This window comes from Phaenicophaeus curvirostris, chromosome 2 (genome assembly GCF_032191515.1).
Source record: "Phaenicophaeus curvirostris isolate KB17595 chromosome 2, BPBGC_Pcur_1.0, whole genome shotgun sequence".
Taxonomy (NCBI): domain Eukaryota; kingdom Metazoa; phylum Chordata; class Aves; order Cuculiformes; family Cuculidae; genus Phaenicophaeus; species Phaenicophaeus curvirostris.
In genome coordinates this window covers 95,195,746-95,223,378 of record NC_091393.1, presented here as the reverse complement: position 1 = coordinate 95,223,378, position 27,633 = coordinate 95,195,746, and the positions used below count along the sequence as shown (strand labels likewise).

At 40.4% G+C, this 27,633-nt stretch overlaps 1 protein-coding gene across 1 annotated transcript; it reads right to left on the bottom strand.

Moving 5' to 3' along the window:
• ACTR2 (actin related protein 2) lies at window positions 1-23,861 on the bottom strand. Its single transcript, XM_069852974.1, has 9 exons — window positions 23,728-23,861; window positions 17,856-17,966; window positions 12,111-12,326; window positions 7,998-8,070; window positions 5,683-5,819; window positions 4,765-4,914; window positions 4,239-4,384; window positions 3,684-3,816; window positions 1-2,496 (listed from the first exon to the last, which is right to left on the bottom strand). Exons 1-9 carry the CDS (start codon window positions 23,773-23,775, stop codon window positions 2,326-2,328), a joined length of 1,185 nt encoding a protein of 394 aa, XP_069709075.1. The 5' UTR covers window positions 23,776-23,861; the 3' UTR covers window positions 1-2,325.
• Between the last annotated feature and the right edge of the window lie 3,772 nt (window positions 23,862-27,633).

Below are 27,633 nucleotides of genomic sequence, written 5' to 3'. Positions count from 1 at the left end.
TATATATATATATGGTTTCCATGGAAACCTGAGATTCTGCACAATCAACTGACACTTATTACTCACGGTGCTGCGAAGTTCCCAAGCGAAAGGGCCCAGTTCCAAAACCTTTACTCAAACAGGCACATAGCTACCCAAAGCAAGTGAACAGGGAAGATGATGGTTTAGAAAAAGGGATTGTGGGTCAAGGTCCAGATTTGAAAAAAATCACATGACGGATTGTCATTTAAAAAAAGTTTTTAAGTCATTCTTTGGTTTATTTCTGTGATTCTCAACACTGTCCAAAAAGCCCAGAGAGAGTCACATGAGAAACCATAGCTCTAAAGCAAAGCCCCTAGCACGTTTAAATCTTGCGTATTAAATGTTCAGAAGACTACAGGAATTCAGAGTACCCCTTACATTCATGTCCCCAAAAATCTAGTAACCGCTTAAGTGCATGCACTGAGGCATGACCGGCATGCCTGTAAATTCATATTGTTCAAGTTAAGAGTAAATATAGCTGAAAAAAACCCCACCCACCTATAATTAAATGGCCATTACTAGCAATACTATAGTGACTGTCTTGTTATTAAAGAAATGCAGACACGGTTTCTGCTCAGCCAAAAGGAAGCTCTCCGCTTGATTTAGAAAGAAAGCAAATTTTAAGAATCCAAGGGAGTTTAATATTGCTGTGTTCCTGGGGTCAATTATCAATGTAAAGATGTAGAAAAATGGCAACTATATGAAAGTATATCTTGTACATTCCAAAGTCTGGAAGTCAGAAGCAGATCTTAACTTCCTTATGCTTAAATGTTACAGTAGGCTTGGAAAACCAGTAAGAAGTGATACATTTCCATGAAAAGTAAAGTAGAACTAAGTCTAACTGGCATTCGTATGCAAGCAGTTTTTGCTATGCTTTATATAAGGCAGATTTTATTTCAAAGATAGTTACCAGTCTGCTAGTAAGAAGAAAACACAGGCATCTATGCTCAGAGAAGATGGCTGATAATTATTAGTGACAACTTCTATTTTTCAGAACAACTCAGCTTTAATGTACTTTCTGGAAACAGCATTTTCATCACTGGTTTTCACTTCCTTCCCCACCCCATAGTAAGTATCAAAAATCAAGACTGGACAAGATGAATTGTGGATATTTACCAACCATGTCATATCCCAATGTTATTTTTAGCTGGAACAAATATAGGTCATTCTTTATAACTTGCTGCCAGTGGTTGTTTATAAATATCTGCTTGCTGCAATAAACACTGGTCATTGAAATATTCATTTGCAGTAACTACTTGGCACTAGGTTAATATACTTGTGAAGTTTGATGGAAGTGCTTCCGATACAAGCACTTAAAACATCAGACTTTTAAACTTAGTTTGGGGGGGTTTAATATCTACAGTTACAGTTTTCACAAGCATTTTTGAGTCTTAAATCTTCGAGCTTCGAGGCTCCTGTCTCAGTGCATCTAAGATTCTCAACAATTACAGAATAGCTAATTTAACATTCTTGCTCCCCATGCTGAGACGACACAGTACCAAACCTTAGCTATAAAAAGAGGCATTTCTGGTCAGACTGACCCCCAGCTGTCTCTTAAAAGAAAAGCAACACAGCTCAAACTTGTCTCCTCCCTCCAGAAAAAGACACCTAAGGCCACAAATTTACATTTGCCAGAAGAGCAGGTGTTTCTCCGTTTGTGGCAACTGTGTACATGCCCACTTAGAGAAATACAGCATGAAAGCCCCACCACCACCTGTAAGGATAAACCACCTCAGAAGCCAGTTTAGGCAGCAGTGCGTAGGAACCACATTACATTGAAACAGTGTGTTAAAGCCATTCCAGCTAGTTAAACTAATTTCTAACAATGTTTAATCGAATTCCTAATTGCAGGAAAGGAAAAAAACCCACAACTTTAATGTAGAGAGAGGCAAAAAGATGCAAAGATAACCACCAATAGCAAAAACTCTTGTTGAAAGGTTTTCTTATGCTAAAAAAGGCACACAACCCCTTGTGAAGTAGAGACAAAAGCTAGCAGTACTATAGCAATAAACCCAGAAGAAAAAGCCCACCAGAGTTATCCAGTTGCCTACTGGGAAGGAACAATGAAGTAGACAGGCTGCTCTTGCTCTGTTTTGTTTGCAGGGAAGTGGTCAAATTTAATAGTCAAATTTAGCCACATTAAGAAACATTTAACAAAAGCTACCCCAAGAAACCAGAACAAAACCTGACCTTTGGGTCAAAAGGCCATAGAGAGGCCTTTCCATAGCATGGCGCTGAGTGAGTTCAGAGATTGGCAATGAAAGACAAAACCTTTAGACATATGATGGGAACAAGCTTTGGGATTTATCGAACAGTCACACCAAGCTTCTCTAGCACACGCACTCCCTTTTCTTGGTATTCTTGTCGGGTCATCCAGAAGTTGTCTTTGTCTTTCATGATGTCTGCTAGAACTGCGCCACCCAAAAACACCATGTGCTTTCGACGAGGTGGATCTTCAATTCGGATCTTAAATTTCTAAGAAAAAGAAAAGAAAACGTTACTAGGATTCTTGAAACTAAGCCTTTCAAAATACAATTGTGCTTTCCACCAGAACAATGGCATGGAAGCTGTTCAGTGAGAAAAATGCAACTACAACTGAAATGCTAGCACAGGGCACTCTGCGCGAGCATCCAGCTTGCGCAACCAAAGTAAAATAACTACTTTGTGCTGGAAATTTGAGAGAGCTGTTGACACTTTCCCCAAAATTATACTTTCACTGTATCCACAAAAAGCCCAGGAGTCAGAAAACAGAATTAAAAACTGTATTTTTGCATTTCACAAACATGGTAAAGAGTGAAATTCTTCCTGAGCTTCGATGGCTATAATTATCAGAAGTTACTAGATCATCAAATCACAGAATATTTTAGAATTGTACCATGTTTTAGAAGGGCAGATGGAAAGAACAGATTTTAAATTTACAGAATGTAGACGAGCTTAACTAATTTATATTCCCTTAAATTCTTCAATGCTAACACTTTTAACTTCAAGAGCAAAAATGAGTGCAGACAAAACTATTGGTGAAATAGCGTCTTGGATTTAAAACATTCTGTACAATTGAGTCATTCCATATAGCTGCAAAAGATTTTTAGAGAACACCGTATTAAGAACCAGGGAAGTTCAACTCAGTTCAGCATGAGAAACTCCACTCAAAGGAATTTTCTCTGTAAATATCTCCACCTTTAAAAGCAAGCAGCATTCCAATACTGTGTTACCTCTGTAACGTCTGTGTGGCTGTTATCTGCTTAACATAGTAAGCAATGGACATGGGGAATTTATTCCACTTGAAAGCATGTCAGAACTCTAGCCTCTTACTTTTGAGTATTTCGCTTGTATCATGAAACAAAAAGCACAGAAACCCACTTGCTTCATTTAATCTACATTCAAGTTGTGCCCTGGCATTTATCAGCCCATTTTACATTCAAACTAACCTAGGACTTCAAGAATTACTTGCACAGACTAGAAGGCGGCTTTATCACGAGTACATACACACAGCCACCTATACGGAACGCAGGGGAGCAAAGAACCAAGAGGCAGCAGTTCCGCAAGTTGCATGGAGGAGCCACCCGCATCTCCCGTCATTTCTGACCACTTGGTTCCCTCTAGTGGGGATTCAGGCTAAGCCTCTGCCCCACACAAAAAAACCCCAGTGACCCGGTACCTACCGAGAGTTTTTCCACATCTCCTTTCAGAACTCGTTCCAGGTAGAGTTGCTTAAGTTCTCGCTCCAGTCGTGAAGGTAGCCCAGGGTACATGGTGGACCCTCCAGACAGCACAATGTGCTTGTAGAATTCAGACCTGAACAAAAAATAGTCTTGCTAGGGTCATATAGTATACTCCATAGTACAGGTAGGAGTACCTGTACATAGAGGGAAGTAAATACACATCTAAAACGGTCACTACACAAAGACAAACTTTGCATTAATTTGACAGATTTCCTCATGCGTTTCCAGGCACACTAGAAAGCAGCAGTAAAAACAAAACAAAAAAAAATTTTTTGTATTTTAAAGATCTTATTCTTGCTCATTCACACCAAAACAGCCAAGTTCCCAGACAAGCCATTAAGCTCCAAGATCTCCGAGTGAGCCCCACTCCCAGCATACACCCACACCCAGCAGTGCACAACTTAATGCCTACAGCAAAAGTTGTTATTTCATTTGAATGCAGTTCTAGCATCACTCCTGTACCCTGACAGAGGATTTTAAGTGTTCTGCTCTCACCTGGTATCAATGTCGGCAGCCTGGATGGTGTTAAATAGCAATTCAGCTACTCCAACTCCCTCTACGTTGATTAAGTGAGGCTGGAAGAGAGCCTCCGGTGCCTCAAACCGTTCTCCACCAACTTTGATAATCCTGCCATCTGGGAGCTAGTGAAGAAAAAACATCATTTAACACACTTGGACAGCAAACAAACCAAGAGGAAATGACCCTACATTGTTCCCTAATGTTTTAGAACACGCAGCTGAAATAATCTGACATGCTAGAGCGAGTCCACTTTATCTAACAAGTTCCTGTACTATAATATTCAAATTTCAAGGACCTACAACAACAAAAATCCGTACTAAGTCTTATGGAAATCCTGGGGAAAAAAAAAAGTTTCCCCAGAACCAAATTCTGATTCTACAGACTCCTATATCTGGGAATTGAGCTACTGTCATGAAAAATTTAGAAGGAATCAAAGCAAAATGCTACCCAAGTTTAAACCTATGAAGTTCAGGACAAGAAAAGCTGTTTCAATAACACTCACCGTGTAGGATTCAACTAGTACTGTGGTCTCTAATGCCAGTTTCTGCTCCTGTTCAATGTTGTATCCCACATAACACAGCTTTTCCTTGATCATGCGAACAGTCTCAAAATCAGCAGAATGGTTGAAAGCATAGCCTCGCAGTAAGAGGAGCTAGAGGGAAGGTATCAGGTTAGCAGTAAGTGAGAGGAACTGTCCAGACCTGTTTATCAGTAGATAGGTATATTCAAACACATGCCTTTAAGGCTCGCCCCCTTATTGTAACTGCAAATTTAGTATTAAGTCTGTCACAGTGAGTCTGTTATTACTAGAAAAGTAGAATAGCAGCAGCATTACTTCAAGTGGGAAATTTTCTCTGTCTTTACAACTTTCAGTACAACCATTACAAAGACAAGCAAAAGTTAGCCAAAATGATCCCTATATTTAGGACTTCACTTCAAAACACTCTAGTATTCACCCAGAAAGCTGCTTAAATTTTAAAAAAAATAACCAAAGAAATAGTCAGTAAAACAGTCATATTTAATAATCAGGGAAGAATCACTAAACATTAATTTTCCATTCTGTAAGAAAAAGTCTCCCTGAAAATAGATGAGTAGAGCTGATAAAACACAATTTTGTTTTCATTTTACGTAACAACAAAGCCACTTTTTTCCTTCCCAAATACAGAATAAAATACTTCCTGACATAACTGCCACTAAGAAAATGTGAAGTCTCTGAATAATAATAATATCACAAGTGATTTAGATGAGGAAACATTAAAGATAGACTGAAGCAACGCAGAGAATACAGGATTTCTTAATGTAATTAACATAGGAATAATAAAGAGGAAATGTGTGTGGTTTCTTGCTATCAAGTGATTTTAAACTTCAACCAATGTACCACAGATACCAGCCTCAATCTTAAAAATTCCTTCCAGCTTACCTTAATGAGGTACCTAGTGATATCCCTCCCAGCGATATCTAACCGTCTGGTGAGATGAGGGAGAGAGAAACCTTCATAAACTGGACAAATATGAGTTACACCGTCTCCAGAGTCCACAACAACACCAGTCAACAAACCTAAAAGAAGGAGAAGGAGGAGAAGTAGTACGACTTTTATTAGCACCTTCATAAATAAAGTGGAACAGTAGCAAGTTTAAAGCAGGATTTTTCATTGCAATTGTAACACAGCCTCTGTTCCCGCGGTCATCGTTTGGGGGAAAGCTGTCACAATTTAAGATTCAGTTATTTCCATTCAGCTGGATCTTAAACTTAAGGTTTTCATACAAACAAATGTCTTCCTCTATGCTTTTTAATAGTATTACCTCTACTTTTTCCTAGACGCTTACAACTCTACCATTCAGTTTTATCTGCTGGTTTGATATCTTAAATTGCACTATAATTAAAGATAATATCTAAAATAATTAATTGCTTGTTGGAGCACAAATCCCTCCTCAGATTCAGCTGTATACGTGAAAAACAAAACAATGGTCTCATACGGTAGAGAATATCTGGAAGATACAGCACACATCTCATTTTTCCCCACAGAAATAGCATCAGGCTGAATCAGATCCATTTTCACAGACTAAAGAAATTAACTCTGGTGTAAAAAGTTCATCATAAACCCATTAAATTCTAAAGTGCACAAAACTGCTAGCATAAGTATGTAGATATAGAAGCGATGGTGCAAGTTGATTAGAAGAGTTTTATCATTTCTCAGAAGCTACCTAAAGCCAGAAAATATATTTTAGGGGGAACTTGAAAATAATGAAGGACCATTTAATATGTAATGGCAAGCTGCATTGGTTTGCTACTTTAATTTGCTCAAGGTTTGTTGAAAGAAAGCAAATGAATTGGTTATTTGCCTTGAACCAACCAAAGAACACACCTTGGTTCAGGTGTGTGATCAGATCTTCAGATTTATTAGCAAACTGCAATAACTGCTTCACAAACACAAGTCTTACCACCAAACACACACAGTAAGGAAGGAAACAGTCAGTCACAAGGGACTACACCTAACTCTAAGAGACTGTTGTGAGGAATTGCTAAAGAATTTGCTAACTAGAACTAGGGTGTGATCTATAAACACTTTTGCCTTTAAAAGGCACACAAGCACACACAATTGCAGGTAGAAACAACAGTCTTAAGAGAGTTTTAAGAGCAGCAACAAAATGGTGCACTGAAGAGGGGCACATTTCTGTATGTAATTTTAGCCACATCTTTAATGTAATATAAATTAAGTAGGAAGTTTTAATGTTTGTTTTTTATTTTCAAAAGGAAATGTTTCATTTATATGCAACTTGATTTTGTATCTTAGATGGCCTTCAACCTTGTTCCAGATGATAGTATGTGGAAATAATGAACTGCTCCAAGTTGTTTCATATTTAGTTATTCAAAAAGTAATTGAGCGCTATATGGTGAAATACATGTACAATTACAGCAGAAATTAAGATTGTATGTATTAGTTAAATACTTATAAGGAATCAAACCAAATAAAAATCAAGGGAGAAAAAGACCCCAAAACATTAATACCACAGATCACAGCAAACAAAATTAATATCCAGGTCTGCAAAAATACTTTTGTTTCAATGAGTGTTTTAACAGAACCACCCTTCCAATACCCCACCACTTTTCCTTGTGGACCCAGAAACTATGGTGACACATTAACGGTCCTGCTACGTGATAGCTGAATACACTAACGCAGGAGTAAATATATGCAAGGAGTCACATTATTAGAATTGATGTACTTGAGTAATTTCTTAGAATCCAAGATGGATTGCAGTCAGTGGCAGAATTTCTACAGAATTCAGTGAATCTGCAATTTTCACCTCAGGCTGAGGATCATTCATTTGAGTTTATCTACAGCAAAAGAATAAATTTTTTTTTTTCAACTTGAAAATAGTGCAAAAGTCACCTAGGCATCTTCTTGGAATTCACTTAGAGTAATAAATTTTTCCTTCATCAGAAAAATCAAAAGCATGTCATTAAAACTTGATGCCAAAGGCTAAATGACTATATCCTGAAACAATGACAGTTCTGATACACAAGATATTTTTATTTATAAGCATGTCCCCACAGCTGGTTCTTGAAAACAACACTGACAGTGGTACCTATCAATAGCTCCTATAAACAAAACATCAGAGCTGAGCTTGCTTGCAAGAGTGTTGGATTAAGCCCAAGACCCATTAATACCACATTAGTACTTTGGCTCAGCAACACATTCATAAACTAAACAGATTTTAAGTTACCATTGCCTACCTTGAGCGTACAAAGTAAGAACAGCCTGAATGGCTACATACACCCCAGAAAACTGGTATGTCTCAAACATTACCTGTAAGATGAAGGCAAAAATTAACATCCAAAACAGGCCAAATACTGGAATTTAATATATGTTCAAAAATTGTATTTCTAGGATGTCGTAGTTTTGCTAATCAAAAATACTTTCCAAGAAATTTCATCACACAGATCCTGCACAAACATTAGAAACTACTTGCTTTATGGCAGTAAGTAGTACATTCAGTTCTACCTTACCTGCTCACACCAGATGAGCCATTTCAAATATTCCACATCCGTTTAGCAACAAAAGCGAGTGCTTATAAGAAACCCACATACCAATTTGTGCAGCTTTGCTAAGCCTCCTTCCGAAGTGCCTTATAAGTGGGAGGCAGTACTTGTAGACCAGCCAAGTACTTCATTACTTAAGTGTGACTGAAGAATGAAATGTTTGTTAAAGGTGTATGCTCCGAATCTAATTAAGTTCAGGAAGAGGTTTGTTCTTCATATCAAACCCTGGAGACTTTGTACCACTGCAAACTACGTCAAGTAAAGACCAAACCTCTACACATATGGGTCATCACAGATTGTTCTCCTTCTTCCCTTCTTTAAAGCACAACTGATGACAGACTTCTAGAACTACTGCAAAATTCACTACAATTGAAATAGTACAGGTAGGGCTAACTATTACTACATACAGAAAACCACAGGTGTGCAGAACTCTTACTGAAACACAAAAAGCAACAGCCTGTCTTGTAGATGAGGTTCCCCTAACCACCAAGCTAGTTTCAGAAAAAAAACAGAGTCTAAGATTAAATAATGTAGAGTTTATACGATCTCGCATTCTTTATAAACACAAAAAAGGCCGAGTAAACGAGTAATACCATACAGCAGTTTCACCCTCAAAATACTTTACCAAAAAAAAAAAAAGGATGAACTGATTCTTCTAGCACATACAGAAGTTTGGCTTTTACTGTTCTGCAGCCTCCTGAGCACTTCTGCAACTTCTAGGATTAGAAACTGATTACATCCTAAATACTCCCATGACTCCAATAAAAGATATCTAAGTATTTTTAAAAGAAAAAAAGCTGATGATTGACAATTTTAGAACTCTGAACTATTTGAAGAACCTCCTCTGTTAGAACAGCCTGACTAAAAACAGCCGGCCCATACGAAAACTCTGATCCTTCCACAATGAAGTTAATTATTTCATAGCTGTACCGAGCACACTGCAACCTCCCTGGGAAGATGGATGCTGCCTTCCTTGGGATATTTGCTGTAAGCATGCAGTACAGCAGAAGTCAAGCAGAAAGGAACACAGCGGGGGTGGGGTGAGCTACAGAGCACCTTGCAACAAAAACATCACACTTTGGGGTTTTTATAAACCCCCAATGGGAACTGGGTAATATAAACAGAAATTTAATACAGTAGTCAGGTGCACAGGCTAAAAATGAGCAGGACTTACAAGGCTGGCTAGTAACTTCCGTAATGGTCACAATTTAGCACATATACAATACTTTCAGAAACAAGAAACAGAAGTGCCTGCTAGAAAAGGAGCAGTTGGAAGGGGAGCAACTCAAAAAAGAGATCCTAGTTGAGGAGTCGTTCTGTAAACCCAGTACTATTCCAATGGGTGAGTCTTTCAGAAAAAACGAGTGCTTACAAAATGAAAAACTTGTTTAAGAAAAATCTAAATTATCACCTTCATATAACAAAATGAATATTCAAATGCCTTCTCACATTGTACTAAACCCTAGAAGCCACTGCAAAACTATTTTATAATCTACACGCAGGCCTTTGGGGGATCATTATTCTTTTGTTCAAAACATCCAAGTCTGCTCTATTTGACATGAAGAATGCCTTGACACAGGACATGTGTTAACAAGTCTCAAGATGTAAAACCTGAGCAGGATGTTCTCCTGAAAAGATTCTTCTTGTGACAGCAGCTTTCACATTACCTACAAGGTGATGTTCTAATTGGGAATAGAAAGAAAGAACTGGGATTGGGAAAAAAAGACAGAGAATGCCAGTTTGGGATTAGAAGTGTCCATGCGAGAATATCTCTACAGCTATAAGGCACACCAGTACAGTCTGTCTGCTCCCGAGGGTGGTACAGAACGAGAATGCAGCACATAACTAGAGACAAACAGCATTCAGTTAAGCTGAGGAGCGACTACCAACTTGTACATGCAACTAAAGAAACATTATTGTCTAAATATATAGCTCACAATACAGCCTACACGCAAATGCCTGCTGCTGTAACTAGCTAGCTGAGTTTGAAGAAGCAGTGAGGTGAGGAAAGAATTACTGGACGCAAAACTATACATGCTGCACTTCATTGTATCATCTTGATATTGTCCAGATGACTAAGCCTTTCTTTTAAAATGCTACTGCACTGTATCACAAAATGCAAATACTTCATTATATTTATGGTAAGCTTTAAGAAAAGCCTTAATTCAGTCCTCTGCTTCATACTGAGCTAGGCACCCTAAAAAGGACGGGTCCATGTCAAAAATGGAAGGAGTATAAATATGTTGCAGTTAAAAATTAAGTACTGCTAGTCCTCATAACACTGTGATCCATTAAAAATATTTATTAGCAACAACGAGCTTCTGTTTAACTCAAATTTAAATTTAAATACATGGATTCTAGTTCTCCCTAATCCTCTGGATCATGATTAAGTATCTAAAGTTTCTGAGGTGGTTTAAAAATGCAAATGGAGCAATACAAATATTTTATCAGAGTTCAGAAGCCATACAAGACTTTTCAATTTATGGTATGAAATTATTCAGTCCCAGAATAACTAAAACCCAGCCTTTTGTGTTTAGCCGGAAGACAGAAACAAGAACACTACTGTAGATGGCCGAAAAGCTAAGAAGGCAGAACAGGAAATTCAACCATTCCTGCTACATGGAGGACATCGAGAATAGTCTGATACGCCTATCACACCCCAGCTGACTGATACACAACAGACAGTATTACTAATGGTGCATTACATAATACTTAGGTAACAGGTCCCTAATGTCTACAATTGCTAAGAAATGCTCAATGTCTATTGTACAGGTTGGGTTTTTTCACTTAAGTTTTTCCAACCTTGCTATACTACACTTGCTCCCAAATCACTGAAAAAAGATTAGTGCAAATATATTGACTGCCACAGTGCAGAAAGCACTGATGTAACTGTGACAACAAAAGGATTTTAAAGGAAAGGTCACAGGTAATGATAAAGTTAATTTTTTATTAGACTAAGCAACAGATTTGGGAAAAAATATATATACACATACAAGCTTTCAAATTCAAAATTCTGACAAATGGCTATAGTTTCAGACTTACAACCCATTTTTTCTGCCCTACCAGCTACTCTAACAACATTCTTTTAAATTAAACTTCTGTTACAGTGAATGTTTACATTAATTTAAAGTACCCATGATGCTTCAGAAAAAAAAACGGGGTTGGGGGGGAACTAAACCTTTTGTCCTCGTTAAACATTATTGTTCTTCAAAACTGAGTCTCTGTCACACGGTGCGAAAGCTGAAAATATACATCTGACAACTGACATGAATGCAAGGTTCAGATGGAGCTTAGGTCACCCAGAAGATGATCCAAGAACCCAGCATTCCTTCTTAGAAGGCTTTCCTTGGTAATCCCTAGCATTAATCAAAGACTAGTGAGTTGGTTGTTATCACACCTTTGTCTCAGCTACCTCCAACAACACTGTTCCATCTGGAGAGAATCACCCTGCTCAAGCCTCAATCTCCTCCTTAGCATTACTGGCTTAGAGAAGTCCAAGTAAGTCAAAGTAATTAACTTTCTTCACCTAGCTAGTAATCAATATAGCTCGGGCACATCAAGATAAACATGTATTTTCAATTCTGGGTCTTACTGGTGATATGGCTTGAGACAAGAAGCCTGCTTATAGCTTTTGAATGAGTTTACCTTGTTTGAATTTAACCACTGTAGCCTTCATGAGCTGAGGACAAGCTTTGGTTTGAAAACAGAACTGCTTTGCTCAGACAGTTACCACGTGTTCCAAGAAATTAAAATCTCTTAGAGATGCTTCAAAGACAATACAGATCAGTTTCTACTAGAGAGACATACCTCCACAATCTTCTCCCTGTTTTTAGTTGGATTCATGGGAGGTTCTGTGAGTAGTATTTTACAATTTTTTGTGTCAATATTAAGTTTTTCTGGTCCAAATGTATAATCCCAGAGGTGTTTCATATCATCCCAGTTCCGAACTATGCCATTCTCCATTGGATAATTCACTTCCAGCATTGAGCGTAATTCACTTGCTTCATCACCAACCATGAGATCCTGTAAAATTTTAATACAGAAACATGTCAGGGCTTGCAAAGTTTTCCAAACACCAAAATGCTCATGAATGACAGTGAACTGCTCCAGCCTGTGTCCAACTGTATTCTTAAACAACGCCCATATTTCAGAATCATTTTCAGGTACTTAGGAGAAAAGTAGAATATATTTCATGTTGTATTTAAAATTTCATTGTTACCCATCCCAAACCTTTTCCAAAATAAACTTTGTTATTCCATTCTCCAATTAACCTTAAGCAAATCAATAAACCATGCTACAGCTAGATACCACAAAGACCTTTAGAAGTACACTGTTTCTCCACTGACATCTCCAAAATTCTTTTATCAAATACTCATTTCAAAAGGCTGAGATGCAAAATAGCACATAAGGGTAGTAGGTGGGATTGGCAGAATATTTTTCCATGCATGTTGCAAAGTTCTGTGCACAATACCAAAAAAAGGAATAATGAGTGGTGAATAAGCATATCAAACAGTAGCAAAAGCAAATAAGAGATCAGAAGTTCCACACTAGACATTAAAAGAAACAATGGTTTACATATTGCCTATGTCAGTAGGGTATAAAGGGACATATCTCAATATAAAATATACCCTCGCCTGTTCCATGCCAAAAGTCACAAGCCAAAAGAAACCCAAACAGTAATGCTTTCTTACACAAATACAACCAGCTAATGCATAGTTTGTACAGTCATTTCACACTGATTAAGCAATCTGTTTATTAAAGTTAGTTATGCAAACATGGCACATTCAAATTAGTAGCATCATATCTTCTTTCCCACGTATTTCCCAGAGGAAGTATGCACAGTAGCAAGTTAACTTTGCTCCCTATCAGATCCCACACTTTTCCATAGGAGCCTCAACTGACTTGCTCATATTTAGCTTTATAAAAACATATCTCTAGGTAGCAATAGCATACTAGCACTGTACTCATTTCATTGCAAAAAATCATGTTGCTTCACACAAAATTATGCCACCACAGTTTGCAGTTACTACAGCACAGAAAACTTTGAAGTCAGAGCTACTCAACCTACTATTCAATGCCAGGGAAAAAAGATGCACAACGAAAAATCCAGTGTCCAGTTTATAATGCCTTTTTTTAAGCAGTAACCTAAACAATTACCGCTGACTACCTAAAAAAGAAGTTCATTTAAAACAGTTTAAAACAAATCATCCCTCTTCCAAGCCCTCTCCCTACAAGGCATTTCATTTGTTTTCCCTTGCACAGTAGATCACTGCACAGAAGACAAGACTAACATTTTTAAACCAATATACTCTAGTGAAACTGTACTACGAAATCTCCACCACACAGTCACGTTACTCCTGAGAATTTAAGATGACAGCAACCAGTAAGCAGAATCGGAAGCTCTTTTTGTGCATTGTTCTTTTGAGGCTCTATGCTGCTGAACAGGACATGGCCCAGGAAAAGCCGCTATTCAAATGTGCAATGGAAGTTGCACAAAACTTTCCTGTCCTTTTAAAACAAAGTTAAAGAGCAGAACAGTTGTTCTCAAGGGCACAGTAACAAACATGCGCACTTGGTCAGTGAATGGGAAGGTGGACAGCATGACTGAATTTGCAGAGAGGAACCTGTATCGTGACATTTAATGTTTCCACCACTTTGGTACTCAATAATGTTTAACTGAATCAGAAAGTGATTTCAAGGTCTTTGTAATGTTATATAAAGCAATTCCTACTGTTAAAGATGCTGAGCTCATGTTGATTTTTAAGAGTTATTCTTAAAACTTGCAAAACTACAGGTCATATCGCGCTTCGAAGCAATACATAAACTAGTCTCGTTAATTAGTTGCTAGTAAACCAAAGCAATGAACAACGTCCAAAATAAGTATGTATTCAAATGTAAAATGTAGGACAAGACAAAACAATGAATAGCATCAAAAAATAACATAACAGCTACTAGGTCCCATCAAGCAAAAATGGTAAACAAACAGCACAGGGGCACCTCACTTACCATCTTTTTGTTATTCTACTTCAACAGGTCAAGAAAGGTGAAGAAAGAAGGTAGAAGCAAGAAAGTCAGAAAAGGCCTAAATGAAATTCTCAAATTATTTTAAGTACACAGTAGAAATAGGCTGAAAAGAGATGCACGTGCAGCAGGAAATGATCCGAGTTAGTTTACTTAGGGCCAGACTGACATTCTCAGGATCTCAGATTAAAATGTCCCTTATAAAGAAGCTATTGCTATGTCAGTCACATGTCATGTTTACGCATCTTATGTTGCAAACAAGATCAGTATACCTGCCTAATTCTCATAAATAGATTCTGAGCATAAATATTCTCTAACGCTGCAGTCCTACCCTGGGCAAGGCGTTTACCCGCATTAGACAAGACTGCACAAGGCATTTGACCATAAATAGCTCTGACAAATGCCAAATTCAAATTTTGTTTTAAAAATTCCACTTCAAATACCCACAAACTGAGAATTGTAACATAAAAGCATTAACCTATAAGCAGGTTAATCCATTCATGTATCGTGGAAGAAATACCCAGAAAGCATCAAATAAGAAGTATTTATTTCACTTTCATGGCATCTGCTCTCAGAAAGGAAATTAGCAATTGTGAAGTGCAGCAGTAAGGGCAAGGCCTCAAAGCTCTTTTCATCTAGCAAGCTATGGGGTAGCAAGATAAGACAATTACAGCAGCCAGGAAGCACTATAAGGTACTTGAAGTGTACATGCACAAACATTGTCCAAAACTACAGTAAAGTAATTTCCAAGATTATTAAGATTTTTCCTTCTTTGATTAAATTAACTTTGAGTCACCTAAGCTGTCAAAAGCCATACGGTAACTGTCAGCACCATAAGGGCAAATCTACGTGTTCTGCAAATTGTGTCAAAGGGAACGTGCACCAAGTTCCTGGCAGCTGCCTTTTGAGAGCCAGGACCAAAGAGGCTGGTCAGAGCATGGCCCTTTTCCTCACTTCAAATTCAGAGAACAACCCTCTCCAGGCTGGTTTTGGCAGAAATCAAGTAGAACTGTAGGACATGGCTCAGCAGTTACTGAGTCTGATCGGCCCTAAAACCCTAATTGTTTTAACTAGTCAAATCTAGTCACCTATCTTGCCTTCTTAAGCAGGTTATTAATCCCTAAACTTGTTGCAAAGATCAGTAAGTCAATAAAAGCTAAGAACAGCATCTATGCTTCTGGGTTTAGAGTTTTAAAATTGCAATTTTAAGCAAAATAATCCCAGTAATAATCAAACTTTTGTTTTCATGTCCTGAACCGGGGACTCTGCATAGGAGAAAAAGCTATATCCCTGCTGCTGTCTGAAACGGGAATCCAGAAGGAAAACATGGACAAAGTAACCTGAACTCGGTAACTCAATAGACAAACGATAACCACTGTTTTAATCAGCTTCCAGACTCTCTTCACAGAGTTTCTGTATTTCACTGGAGTATCAGCTTTTCTGAATAGTTTTGAATTAAACTGATGATCTCCTTGCCAGCTTCCTTTACTCAGTTTTAAACTCAGCCCTTACAAACTTGCACTTAAGAATAGCTGGAACTAAATTGTGCCATAAAGCTCAACTGCTAAAATACAATTTTTTAGGAAATCTGCAAGAACCTCACAGACAGCACTCATGCTTAACAAGTCGCCCTACTGCATTAACCTACAGAGACACTCAAAGTATCTATAGCAGGGATTTCTTCTCTTGATACATTGCTTCCTTAAGAGAGAATGACAAGGTATTATAGGCAGATGCTATAAAACCTCTAGGAAGAATCTAGACACAATTTATACTCTCTAAAATACACCCATGTGATCCATGCTCAAGCAGAAGATGAGCAATACATGTGAAATTATAGTTTACTGGTCTCAAGCAGTTACGTACTTCTACCTCCCTCCTATCTTTTCAACACTGTCACCTGCAATGATATTAAACTAAGTTATCAGATAATCAGAAGACACCAAAACTGGCAGGACAGGCTGTATCAGATAGCTGGAAAGAAAACATGACTTCAACAATGACAGTTCATGCAAGATATTTTGCTTGGACTTAAGACTTGTAAATCACTGTGTAACTTCCATAGAGCTTTACCAGAACCTCCTTGAAGAAATTTTCATGTGAAGTTCAAGTAGATACCCAAAGAAACATCCCTACCAAGTCTTCCAAGAAAAGGGAAGATGCTTTCCCTCTCCTTAAAAAAACGTCCTATTTACCAGGAAAGGGAATAATCCACATCCTTTCAACAAAATTTTCCTAGCTGATAAGTGGTTGTTTATTTGTTTGGTTTTTTAAAAAAAGCTCATTTTGGAAAGGTCTGATGTCTTTCACCCTCTTGACTTCTTAGTATGGCCTTCTGCTGCTACTACTGACTTTTTCTGGCAACAGCAGAAATCAGGTGACTGAAGTTCTCCTTGTTGTCCACAGGGTTCTGAAAATAAGGAACAAGACTGAGTAGATTTTTGTTTTTCCTTCTACTAAGGTGCTGCTAAGAAGCGACAAGGAAAGCAAAACCAAAAGCCTGTATATGTGTGGTTCAACTTGACCTTCACTAGCTTAAGTGAGGGTTTCTGCTGTTCTGCATTGTCTCCCAATTCTCCCTCGAGTTCCTGCTTCTGCCGTGCTCTCAAACTGGAGTTTGTACAACTGTCTAGTGAGGCAGTCAGAACTTCACCTGACAGAGAAATCACACTTTTTCAGCTGGATCAGCTCACTGAAGTGGCCTACCACATGACTGCACAAGCATTATGACCAGCACAAGTTGAGAAGGGTTGTCTAGAAGCAAGGAGGGAGGACGTGACCACAGCAGGGTCAAGACATTTACTGAAGTCTGTATAGCAGAAGCAACTACCAACACTTGAAGCATTACTCTGTAATTACAAAATACAGTGAGAATATATAAATGAGTCTCTCTCCTTAGACTTCCCTAGAAAAAAATTCACAAAAACTGGTCATCCCCCGTTCCAAGTTTGGAATAATGTCCCAAGATGAAACATTTCTTTCCATTTCTTACTGGTGAGAAGTACTTACCTCCATCAATAGCAAAAAGAAAAGAACACAAAAACAATAGAAACAATGAAATGCAAACACAATCAAGCTTAAACATCTCATACAAGATCACAGGTGATCAACCGCGAGTAGAAAGCAAACAGTATAGAAAGAATTGGGAAGATTCGGCAGTTCTTCAGCATTGTCTCAGAATCCCACAAGACAGCTCAGTGACAAACATCAACCACTTCTGTCTCATTTCTGCCTTTTAATCTTGACATCATCTACAGACTGGCATTTGAAGCCCTTTTTTGCCCAAAACCACTTGAGCCCTACCTGCTGCCTCCTCAGTTGCACTAACTGAAGGCCTCTGGGGCTTTAGATTACCCTCTTAATAACTTCGTAGCTTGTGATAGGCTAAAGCCCAATACAGGAATTAATCAAGAGACACTAAAACAGCATAAAGAGGAATTAAGAAAAAAGCATTTCCAAACATTATGTAACTTAAAAGCTGTCCTAAATATTATCACCTGTCAGAAAGTAATAATAATGAAAAAAGTTTACCTTGATTTCAATGTTTCCCACTTTAGCAGTTGATCTTATAATGGGTCTTCCAACTAAAGCTGGAAAAATGTGCTCTGGAAAATTTGAGCCTGCATAGCCACATTTCACAAACTGAAAAGGAATAAACAATTTTATTAGAACATGCATTACTTCTGTTTTACCAACAGAAACCTGGTTTGGGGTAAAAAATTAAAAGTCCAAATTTAAAAGCATGCATTCCACTGGAAATCAAGTGGATTTACATTTTCAAATCAACTTGACACATTTCAGATGATGCATTGATCTGTAAAATCAAACTATTTTCCAGGATGTTTTCTGAATCAGACTGTCAGATTTTTGAGAAACAGTATCAAAACAACTCAGAACATTGAAAGGTGTAAGGGAATCCATTGTTTGGATTTGGATTACCTGCCACTCTTAAAAAATTCTCTAGAAACCTGAAACCTATCACTTTGTAGTGGATCACCTTACAATGAGTACCCAATGAGAGCAAATTAAATTGCCTCTCCAATTAAAGCACATGTAGCATAACAAATTCCACATCAGAAAAACACAAAACATCATGAATCCAGGTGTTATGTTGCTATAAAGTGTTTAACAGTGAACTAGCAGGTAGTCTGTGTAATTCAGACGGATTTCTCACTGTTTCATAGTTTTCAGAGTTTCTTTTGAGGATAAAAATATAAGTTTGCAGTAAGCACTTCTAAAACCAAGAGCATAACAAAAAACCCAGCTGACAGTAGTTTACACCAAACAGGATACTCTGAAAGAATGTCTGTTACCCACATATGTAGGAAAGGAAGTCCCAAGATAGTAAATACACCAAGAAAACAGTGAGGATTAACTGAACACTGAAAAAAAATACAGTCACTAGAGTAAGCTCAGTTGTAAAACAAGAACTCTAAGTGTACCAGCAAGAAGTTACTATTTTAGCTCATGGATCAGCACATTATAGTCTACAGCAATCCTACTCCGATGATCTGCCTGCAGTTCATACAGAGAGGGCTTTCTTCTCTCTTTTCAGTGCATACCTAGCATACTGCGCTACATCAGCATGCCAGAACAACATTCTGCAGTCCCAAACTAAACATTATGCCTTTTCATCTGCAAAATTACTCAACCATCTAGGTCTAACGGCAGCAACACAGCATCACAGGATCAGGGAGGTCGGAGGAACCTCAGGAGCTCGCTCATCCAACTCTGCTGGGCTCAAAGCAGTCAACACTGAATTCAGACCAGGGTTCTTAGGGCTGCGACCAGATGGGTGTTGGAAGCTCAGAATGACAGATAATTCACAGCCTCCTTGGGACCCTGTCCCAAAGCTTAATTATCCATTCCAGGTTGTATTAAAAGAAATCTGCTAGAATTTCCAAAATGTTCACGAGTTTTCTGCAGTGAGGTCTGAAGCCTGCAATCGAAACAATTACCACAACAAAGAGCAGAGCTAATTGCAGCTGAGAGGAATTCTGCCATTACACCAACAGTGACACTGAAAGTCACCTTCTGGTGCTATACATTATTTGCCACAGCGCAGTTAAAAGGCTACCCGTTTCAGAAAGAAATGTATAAAGCCAGTTATGGAAAGAGCCAAGAGACGTTTTAGTTAAAGGTGGGGTTATACAGAGGGGAAGGCTTTTTTTTTGCTTTTTGTGACCCTAATTTATTTCACCCATTCCATGCTTGCAGCTTCCAAAGGCAGACCTGTTTGAAATACCTGAAGAATGACACTGTGTATAAAACACATTTCACTCATTCTACTTAAATCCCTGTTCCCCAACAAGGGAATCAACTTATCAGCTCTTTTGCTTATACTAAAGCCTGGAGTATCTAGGAGTTACACAGATCTTATCTGAGTATTCAAGAATGTTGATGCTGCTATGAGAAAGCAAAGAGTAGCCACAAGCATTTTTGCAACACACTACCTGAACACACCCGAAGGCTTTACCAGAAGTTTTATCCCAGAGGAAACAGGAGAGACATTTTTGAAGAACCAAGCTGATTCCAAGTAATGGTGTATAATTTCTTAAAGAAACATAACCTCCCTTTCAGACTTAGCAAATTACCGCATTCAGGGCGACCACACAATTTTTGTTGCTATTACAGTATTCAGGTATACTTGTTATAAAGTTCATTGTGCAGGACCTGGTCAGGCTACAAGGAAGTTCTATAAAATCGCCCATACAAACCCATCCTCCAGATCAGGGCTTCATAAAATGTTCCAAGAACAACCACAAGCACCTTCAGTAGCCCATGCACCTTTACATCCATTTATTCGCTTACAGCTTTTCCTCCTTTTCTTTCTCCCAGCACAAAGCAACTTCCCTACCAGCCACCACCGTGTTAGTCAACAGAAATAACAGCATCAGCAAGATCTACACAGATCTTTACAATGCAAGCCGCTGGAGCAGCCCTCAAGAAGCTCCTCTACCCACCCTTTCAAATCCTGCTAACAGGTCAAATGAACGCTGAGGTTTACAGAGCAACCACTGACATACAAGATCAAAATGACTACAGCACAAAATCAGTAAGCATCTCTTGGCCAACGCTGAAAATAACTCTTGAAATCACATTTACCTACGCTGACCCTGAAAATGCTGATGTGCAAGAATACTAGTCTAACTTCTCACTGTTTGATTTGTGTAACTTCCAGCCCTTTTCCATACCAAGGCCTTCTTGACACAACTTCCGGGGAAGTTAATCATGTTGGCAATTAGCAAATCCTAGACTTTCAAGGCAGGCTGTCATTTCTCCAACCAGCCTAAAACACAACCAAAACCATATTTAATTTACATGAACTACAACAAACAAGATTAAACTTGGACATTCACTGTATGTTCTCTACCTCTTTCAGGCTGGAACACAGTGCCTTGAGAATGACATTTTCACAAAGTCTGGTAAAGTTAACAGCAGATATATGGGGCAAAATTTTAACCCTCCCCCTCCAGCTACATGAAAATTTGGTGAAGCCTTGTACATCAGCTTCCCCATCAATGAGAGCATCCCCACTGCAGTATTCTTCCTGACACAACACGGAATATTCAGCCGGTTCGGTAGGTTCGTGATGACATAACACTAAGTATTATAGCTAAAGAACCAGACTCAGTAAAACTACCAATAGGTAAGTGCACCTAAGAAACACAGACGTAGATAATAACAGATGCTGGTTTAGATTTTTAAAGAGGTACAGGAAACATACAATACTTCTTCCTCCCGTCATTAATGGATCCTCCAAAATCTTCAACTACCCATTATGAACTGCAGCAGTTTGGAACATAATCAGCTTCTCTCTTCTAGTGCCAGCCATTAAATACTCACCGCTCCCACCATTCTCAATTTGCAACTCGAGTAAAATCTAAGTGTAAGGCACTTGTTTCTCTTCCATCTCTCATGGTGCACACACCATTATCATACATTTTCAGTACAGTGCTCGGTAAACGTTAGGTCTCAAACAATAACATCAACATTCAATGAATTTACACATCTCTGTACGGGAGCCCAGAGTTCACGATCATTCATATTTGCACAAATTTTCTGCATATTCAAAACATTTTAAGAATAGCTACTTAGTTTGCCTGTGTGCAAGACGACATATGTATCAAGTTTTACCATATATAGTTTCTTCTCCATTTCACTGTGGTTTATACAGACTCTTTCACTTCCTACTGAGTCATCAAACAGCAAGAACTTGTATGTATAAGTACTCCTTCAAACTAAAAGAATGAGGAAGTTCACAAACAGGTCATGTGACAAGTATTAAAATGAATACTAATACTCTTATCAGATCTCGTGTCTGATCCTTTCCATTGATGCAGCTCTCAACAAAAAACCTACACGCAAGCAGACCAATTTTACAGGCCACTAAGTAACTTAACATTTGCCCTATACCAATAAGAACATCCACCTCTAATGCTTTAGACTTTTGAGGTGCCATTGCCTGCCTCTCTCCTACACTACATGTTGCAAGAACTTCCTCCTGGTGACCTCTTCCTCAAAGACCGGTTGCAGCCAGATACTTTAGAAGTCCTACTGCAGTGTAACAAGAACATTAACTTTCAAAGGTTAGCTTAAAGTTAAAATCACATCCGATTTTTCTAAAGATATTCTCCTTTTTTTTGTAATATTTCTAGCATTTGACAAGAAATTCAGTATCAATTACGGTTTTCAATGTGACATATCAGAAATTACTCTGACATAAAGCCTATCTTCTTCATCAAACAGAAAAGATATTATTACAAAAATACCTGTTTGACAATACAGGACTCCTTGATAATCTCAATATGCAGCTGAGGCTTGAAAGACTTACTGAACAGAATTTCCTTCCGGTCTGATCACCCCAATTCAACTTAAATATTTTGACTTGGTGATTCAACAATTATGTCCTGATACTTTGTTCTCCCACACAGTGCACTCTAGGGCCAGGGTACTTCCACACATGATCCGCTTCTCTCAGAGGCCAAAGACAACCCCATGTAACACAGGCTGGAGCAGCAGAGACCCCTCCCCTCAGCACCGCAATGGCACTAAAAAGGCACCTTCCACTACTATAATTATTTATATCCTGCTGGTACAACTCGCAGAGGGAACAAATGCACCGTTCTAAAATATCTCTCAATTTAAAAGCACACACAGATATGTGACACTGTACAAAATCTGTGTTACAAACCCAGCTTGGGAAATTGGGTAAAAATAATGGCTTCTACCCCACGCCCCACAACTTGGCAAGAGCAGCCACAGACAACACTGCTGTCACTACCAATACACTACATGGTTTACAACTCAATGATTTATTGCTACATAAAGGACCACACTAAAGGATGAAGCACTGATTTTTTCTTTAATATGAATTAAGAATATTAGACAAAAAAAAAAAAAAACACAACAAAAAAGCCTCCATGCCCTTTGGTATGAAGAAAATGGTAAGTGCCCTCTCTTTTCTCCTTTCTTTTTCTAAAGGATAGCATAAAAAGTGCCCGAAGGCTCCAGGCCCGAGACCTATTAAAGATAATTTTTGCTGTAGGAGGAAAGACAAGAAGACATCAGAACTGTCAAACCCCAGAACTGTCAAATACAATGTTCTTCTACATGAACTATTCTAATCATTTCAGATGCTAACTGGAAAAGCCTCTTTATGCAGGATGCTGAATCTTTAACAACATCCTTTGCCTCAAGCATTCCCTCTCTGGCTTTAAAAAAAATAATCTTTTTTATTCCAAGCATCTATATAAAAAAAAAAACACTTTGTTTTACTATTTTTTTCCCATTCGATATATCTTTACACGCCGTCAGCTGCATTAACTGTTCACACAGCATTTCTTTTCTGGCGGAAACCCCAGATTTCTAAACAAAATCAGCGAGGGCGACTATTCTCCGTGTGGCACCTTATCTCCTAGCTGTAAAATGGTATCTTTTCCACTTCCTGTCGAGGCGCCTCACAGCCTGCGCACGCCGACAAAAGGACGAATTTCAAGGGGGTGCCCCCACCCTCCCAGCGGGCAGACGATGAGGAGAAAAGCCTCGGGGCTCCCGGGGCGTAAAAAATGCCAGTTTGGAGTCTGTTGAAGACGTTAAGGAGAGGACGTCGCACCGTTTTGACCAGCGGCTGCCAAAAAAAAACCAAAACACCAAAAAAAAATCCTCGCCGCCCCCTTAAAATTAACATCCCTGCGCTCGGAGGGGCTCTGAGCAAACGGGGGAAGTGGTGGAGCCGCGGGCAGCGGCGCCGGTGGCCGCCGGGCCCCCCCCGCCCATTCATTCCGCGCCCCGCCGGCCGCTGGCGCAGCGGCTCCCGAGGGCCGCGGGCCCCGGGCGCGCCGGCAGGAAGCCGGGCCTGGAGGGGGGGACTCGCCCGGCTCCCCCGCCCGCCGCCACTCACCCCGGTGCCGTTGTCGCACACCACCACCTTCCTGCCCAGCGTGTCCATCCCTGCGAGCCGCCGCCCCGCACCGACACACCCGGCCCTGCCGCCGCCGCCGCCGCCCCGACCGCCCCCGCCGCCCCGCGACCGCCGGAAGCCGTCAGCGAGCGCCGCCGGCCAATCACGGAGCGACGCCGGCCAATCAGCGTCGACCGCCGGCCCATCACGGAGCGACGCCGGCCAATCAGCGCGCGCCGCCGGCCAATCAGAGAGCGATGCCAGCCAATCGGCGCCCGCCGCCGGCCAATCGGAGAGCGCCGCCCGCTCGCCCCCCGTTGCCATGGCGGCGGCTCTGCGCCCCGCGTCCTTCCCCAGGCCCAGGAAAAAAAAGCCACCCAGCCGGCGGGGCCGGGGTTGTTTGTTTTCGATTCGGCAGCGATGAAATCTGAGGGGGCGAGGGTCCTGTCTGCCCCCTCTGCTCGCACACGGAGAGATTAGGTTAGGGATTCCAGAACTGGACACAACGCTCCAGACGATATGGAGCTGTTGGAATATGGATCCAGGGGAGGCTACGGAGATGATCCGGGGGCTGGAGCATCTCCCATACGAGGACAGGCTGAGAGAGTCGGGCTTGTTCAGCCTTGAGAAAGCTCCAAGGAGACCTTATAGCGACCTTCCAGTACCTGAACGGGCTACAGGAAACCTGGGGAGGGACGGTTTACAAGGACTTGTAGTGACAGGACTAGGGGCAATGGGTATAAACTGGAGAGGGGCAGATTTAGACTAGACATTAGGAAGATTTTCTTCACGATGAGGGTGGTGAGGCAGTGGCACAGGTTGCCCAGGGAAGCTGTGGCTGCCCCATCCCTGGAGGTGTTCAGGGCCAGGTTGGATGGGGCCTTGGGCAGCCTGAGCTAGTGGGAGGTGTCCCTGCCCATGGCCAGGGGATTGCAACTGGATGGGCTTTAAGGTCCCTTCCAACACAACTATTCTATGATTCTATGATTAGACGGCTCTGCATGAGCCATATGTCATCAACATCGCGTTATTCCACGGTTCGGCATCCCAGGACAGATTTTATTCTCCCCACAAGGTTTTGCCCAGGTCTGCTTGGCAAACTGTGTCTGCCTGGTGAATACCAAAAGAAGGAAAGAACAAGGCTGATCTGGTTTGCCTGTTGACAGCCCAGGCTTTTTCCTTCTAGAATTATAGAACCACAGAATCGTTCAGGTTGGAAAAGACCTCTAAGACCATCCAGTCCAACCATCAGCACAACACCACCGTGAGACACTTATTCACTGGTAAGGTATTGAAAACAACAAAGTCTTCGAAGCAAAGGTGATATTTTTATTTTACAATTCAGCACTGAATTGGATGCCCTTCTAAAAAAGGCATCCCATCTTACAAAAACAGTAGGTATATAGAATAGTTTTAGACAAAGAATCCTGTAAGTCCTCAGAGCATGTTTATTTTTTTAGGTTATCCAGCTGTATTTGGAGACTCCCTTCAGGTTATCTCCTGACCCAAGGCAACTACACCTCACAAGTCAATTAAGCATGTCAGTAAGTTCTTGCAGCCCCAAGACTGATTATCTCTTGACCTAGAAAAACTAGATCTTACGAGACAATTAAGCATATCAATAAATTCTTGCAAGTCTAAGAGTGTTTATTCTTTCAGGTTATTCATACAATATGTCTTGATACAAGACAGATTTATATTACAAGACAATTAAACATACAAACCAGCTGCAGCAAAACTTATCAGTTAATTCTCACATCACTGTGCCACTAAGCCATGTCCCTAGGTGATATGTCTACGTGGTTTTTTTGAACACCTCCAGGGGTGCTGACTCCACCGCCTCTCTGCTCAGCCTGCTCCAATGCTTCAACACCCTGTCAGCAAAGATTTTTGTCCCAATATCCAATCTAAGCCTCCCATGGCACAGCTCAAGGCCACTTCCTCTTGTCCTATCACTTGTAACTTGGGAGAAGAGACCACCACTTGCCTCGCTACAACCTCCTTTCAGGCAGGTGTAGACAGTGATAAAGTGTCCCCTCAAGCTCCTTCTCCCCAGACTAAACAACCCCAGTTCCTTCAGCCACTCCTCATAAGGCTTGTGCTCCAGACCCCCTGCAGCTTCAATACCCTTCTGTCCTTCTTGTGTTGGCCTACATTCCAATAAATTCCATGGGACACGAGGACTCAGGAACAAACCCCCACTTTTACTTCCATGTCACAAGCTACATCAATCTGCTCTGAACAACAGCCTGTTACAATTAGGCGCACCAGGAATGATACAAGCACAAGGGGTTTTGTATAGTTTTATGAGATACATATAAATAAAGGTGGTGATGGGGTTTTCTGCCTTGAATTTGATAAACTAGTGGAACAACTAGAAATGTTAAAAATACAAGAATATAGGCCATTTGATTTCTTTTTTTTTTCTTTTAACTTTATTCACATCCAGATATTGAAAATGAGAAGACAGGGCATTACCTGGTAGGATGAAAAGACTATGCAGACAAACATGGACTGTTCCAGTGCCATGCAGCCATAATGGAAGGACATACTTGTCACTCTGGAGCAGTAGCAAATTTACTGCTTTCTAATATAGATATGTTTAACGTTCATAGAATCATGGAAAGGTTTGGGCTAGGAGGGACCTTAAAGATCATCTAGTTCCACCCCCCTGCCATGGGCAGGGACACCTTCCCCTAGGTCAGGTTGCTCACAGCCCCATCCAACCTAGCCTTGAATACGTCCAGAGATGGGGCATCCGTGACTTCTCTGGGCAATCTTTTCCATTGCCTCCCCAGCCTCACATATTTTAATTAATATTTTAATCTTTCATTCAGGGCATAACATTTTGGTGTTTATGTAAGTGAAGAGTTTACATTGCTGGTTGAAGCCAGATGCATAAAGCAATTACTTTAACAGCCTGCTCTTTGTCCCAAAAACTTAGTTAATCAGTATATCTAAAATCACTCAGCTTAAAATAACCAGCATAGAGAGCTCAGGCATGGGAGCGATGCCCTGTTTACTGCTTTGCTGTTAGACTTGCTGTCCCGATCCAATATCAGGGAGGGTTCTTAAACGATCCCAAGAGACTGAGATTAAGACACAAACGAGGTCAGATGCCGTACAATCTTGTGAACTTTATTTTCTGGAACAACTGATAACAGTGATAGGACAGAGAGGAAAAGAAAGGAAAAGTTAGAATCCCTAAGCAAGAAAACAGTAGAGATGCAGCTAATTACCACCACGACGAATCCAGCGATGTCCCATCGGATCGGTCTCGGTGCAGGTGATGATGCTCCAAGTTCCAGGAAGACCGGGGGTGGGGCACACGCAGCAACACACACAAGGCTGAGTCCACCGAGCAATGAAGCAACCGAGCACCCCGAGCCCACCAAGCAACAAAGCAACCCAGCACCCCGAGCCCACAGAGTGACGATGATGCTCCAAGCTCCAGGAAGACCAGGGAGGGCACACGCAGCAACACACACGAAGCCGAAGCAACCGAGAAGCAGGAGGCCCCAGATTTATCTCCCCAGTCCCCATGATTTCCCCAAACAGTCCACCCATTTCCAGGAAGACATTGTCCTCCTTGCGCGCATGCCCAGGTGTTCATGGTGGTCCTCTCTACCCGGCTCCAGCGCAGGTGCAGCTTGGTAGGCACCGCTTCGGGCGGATGTTGTGGTTTTCGTTGGGACAGTTCGTCTCCTTTGGAGCAGCAACAGGATGTCTGTGGTCAGCGACGTTGAGACAAAACAGTTCAAAAACAGTCTTTTACACTTGCTCATTACTTCTGGACACATCACTTAAATTGCCTGCATCTTAGTTTCAATAAGCTGGGTACAGTACCATGCTGTATTGTACTAATGCTCATGAATAACGCATATGCAGTCTGTGAGTGAGGAATGA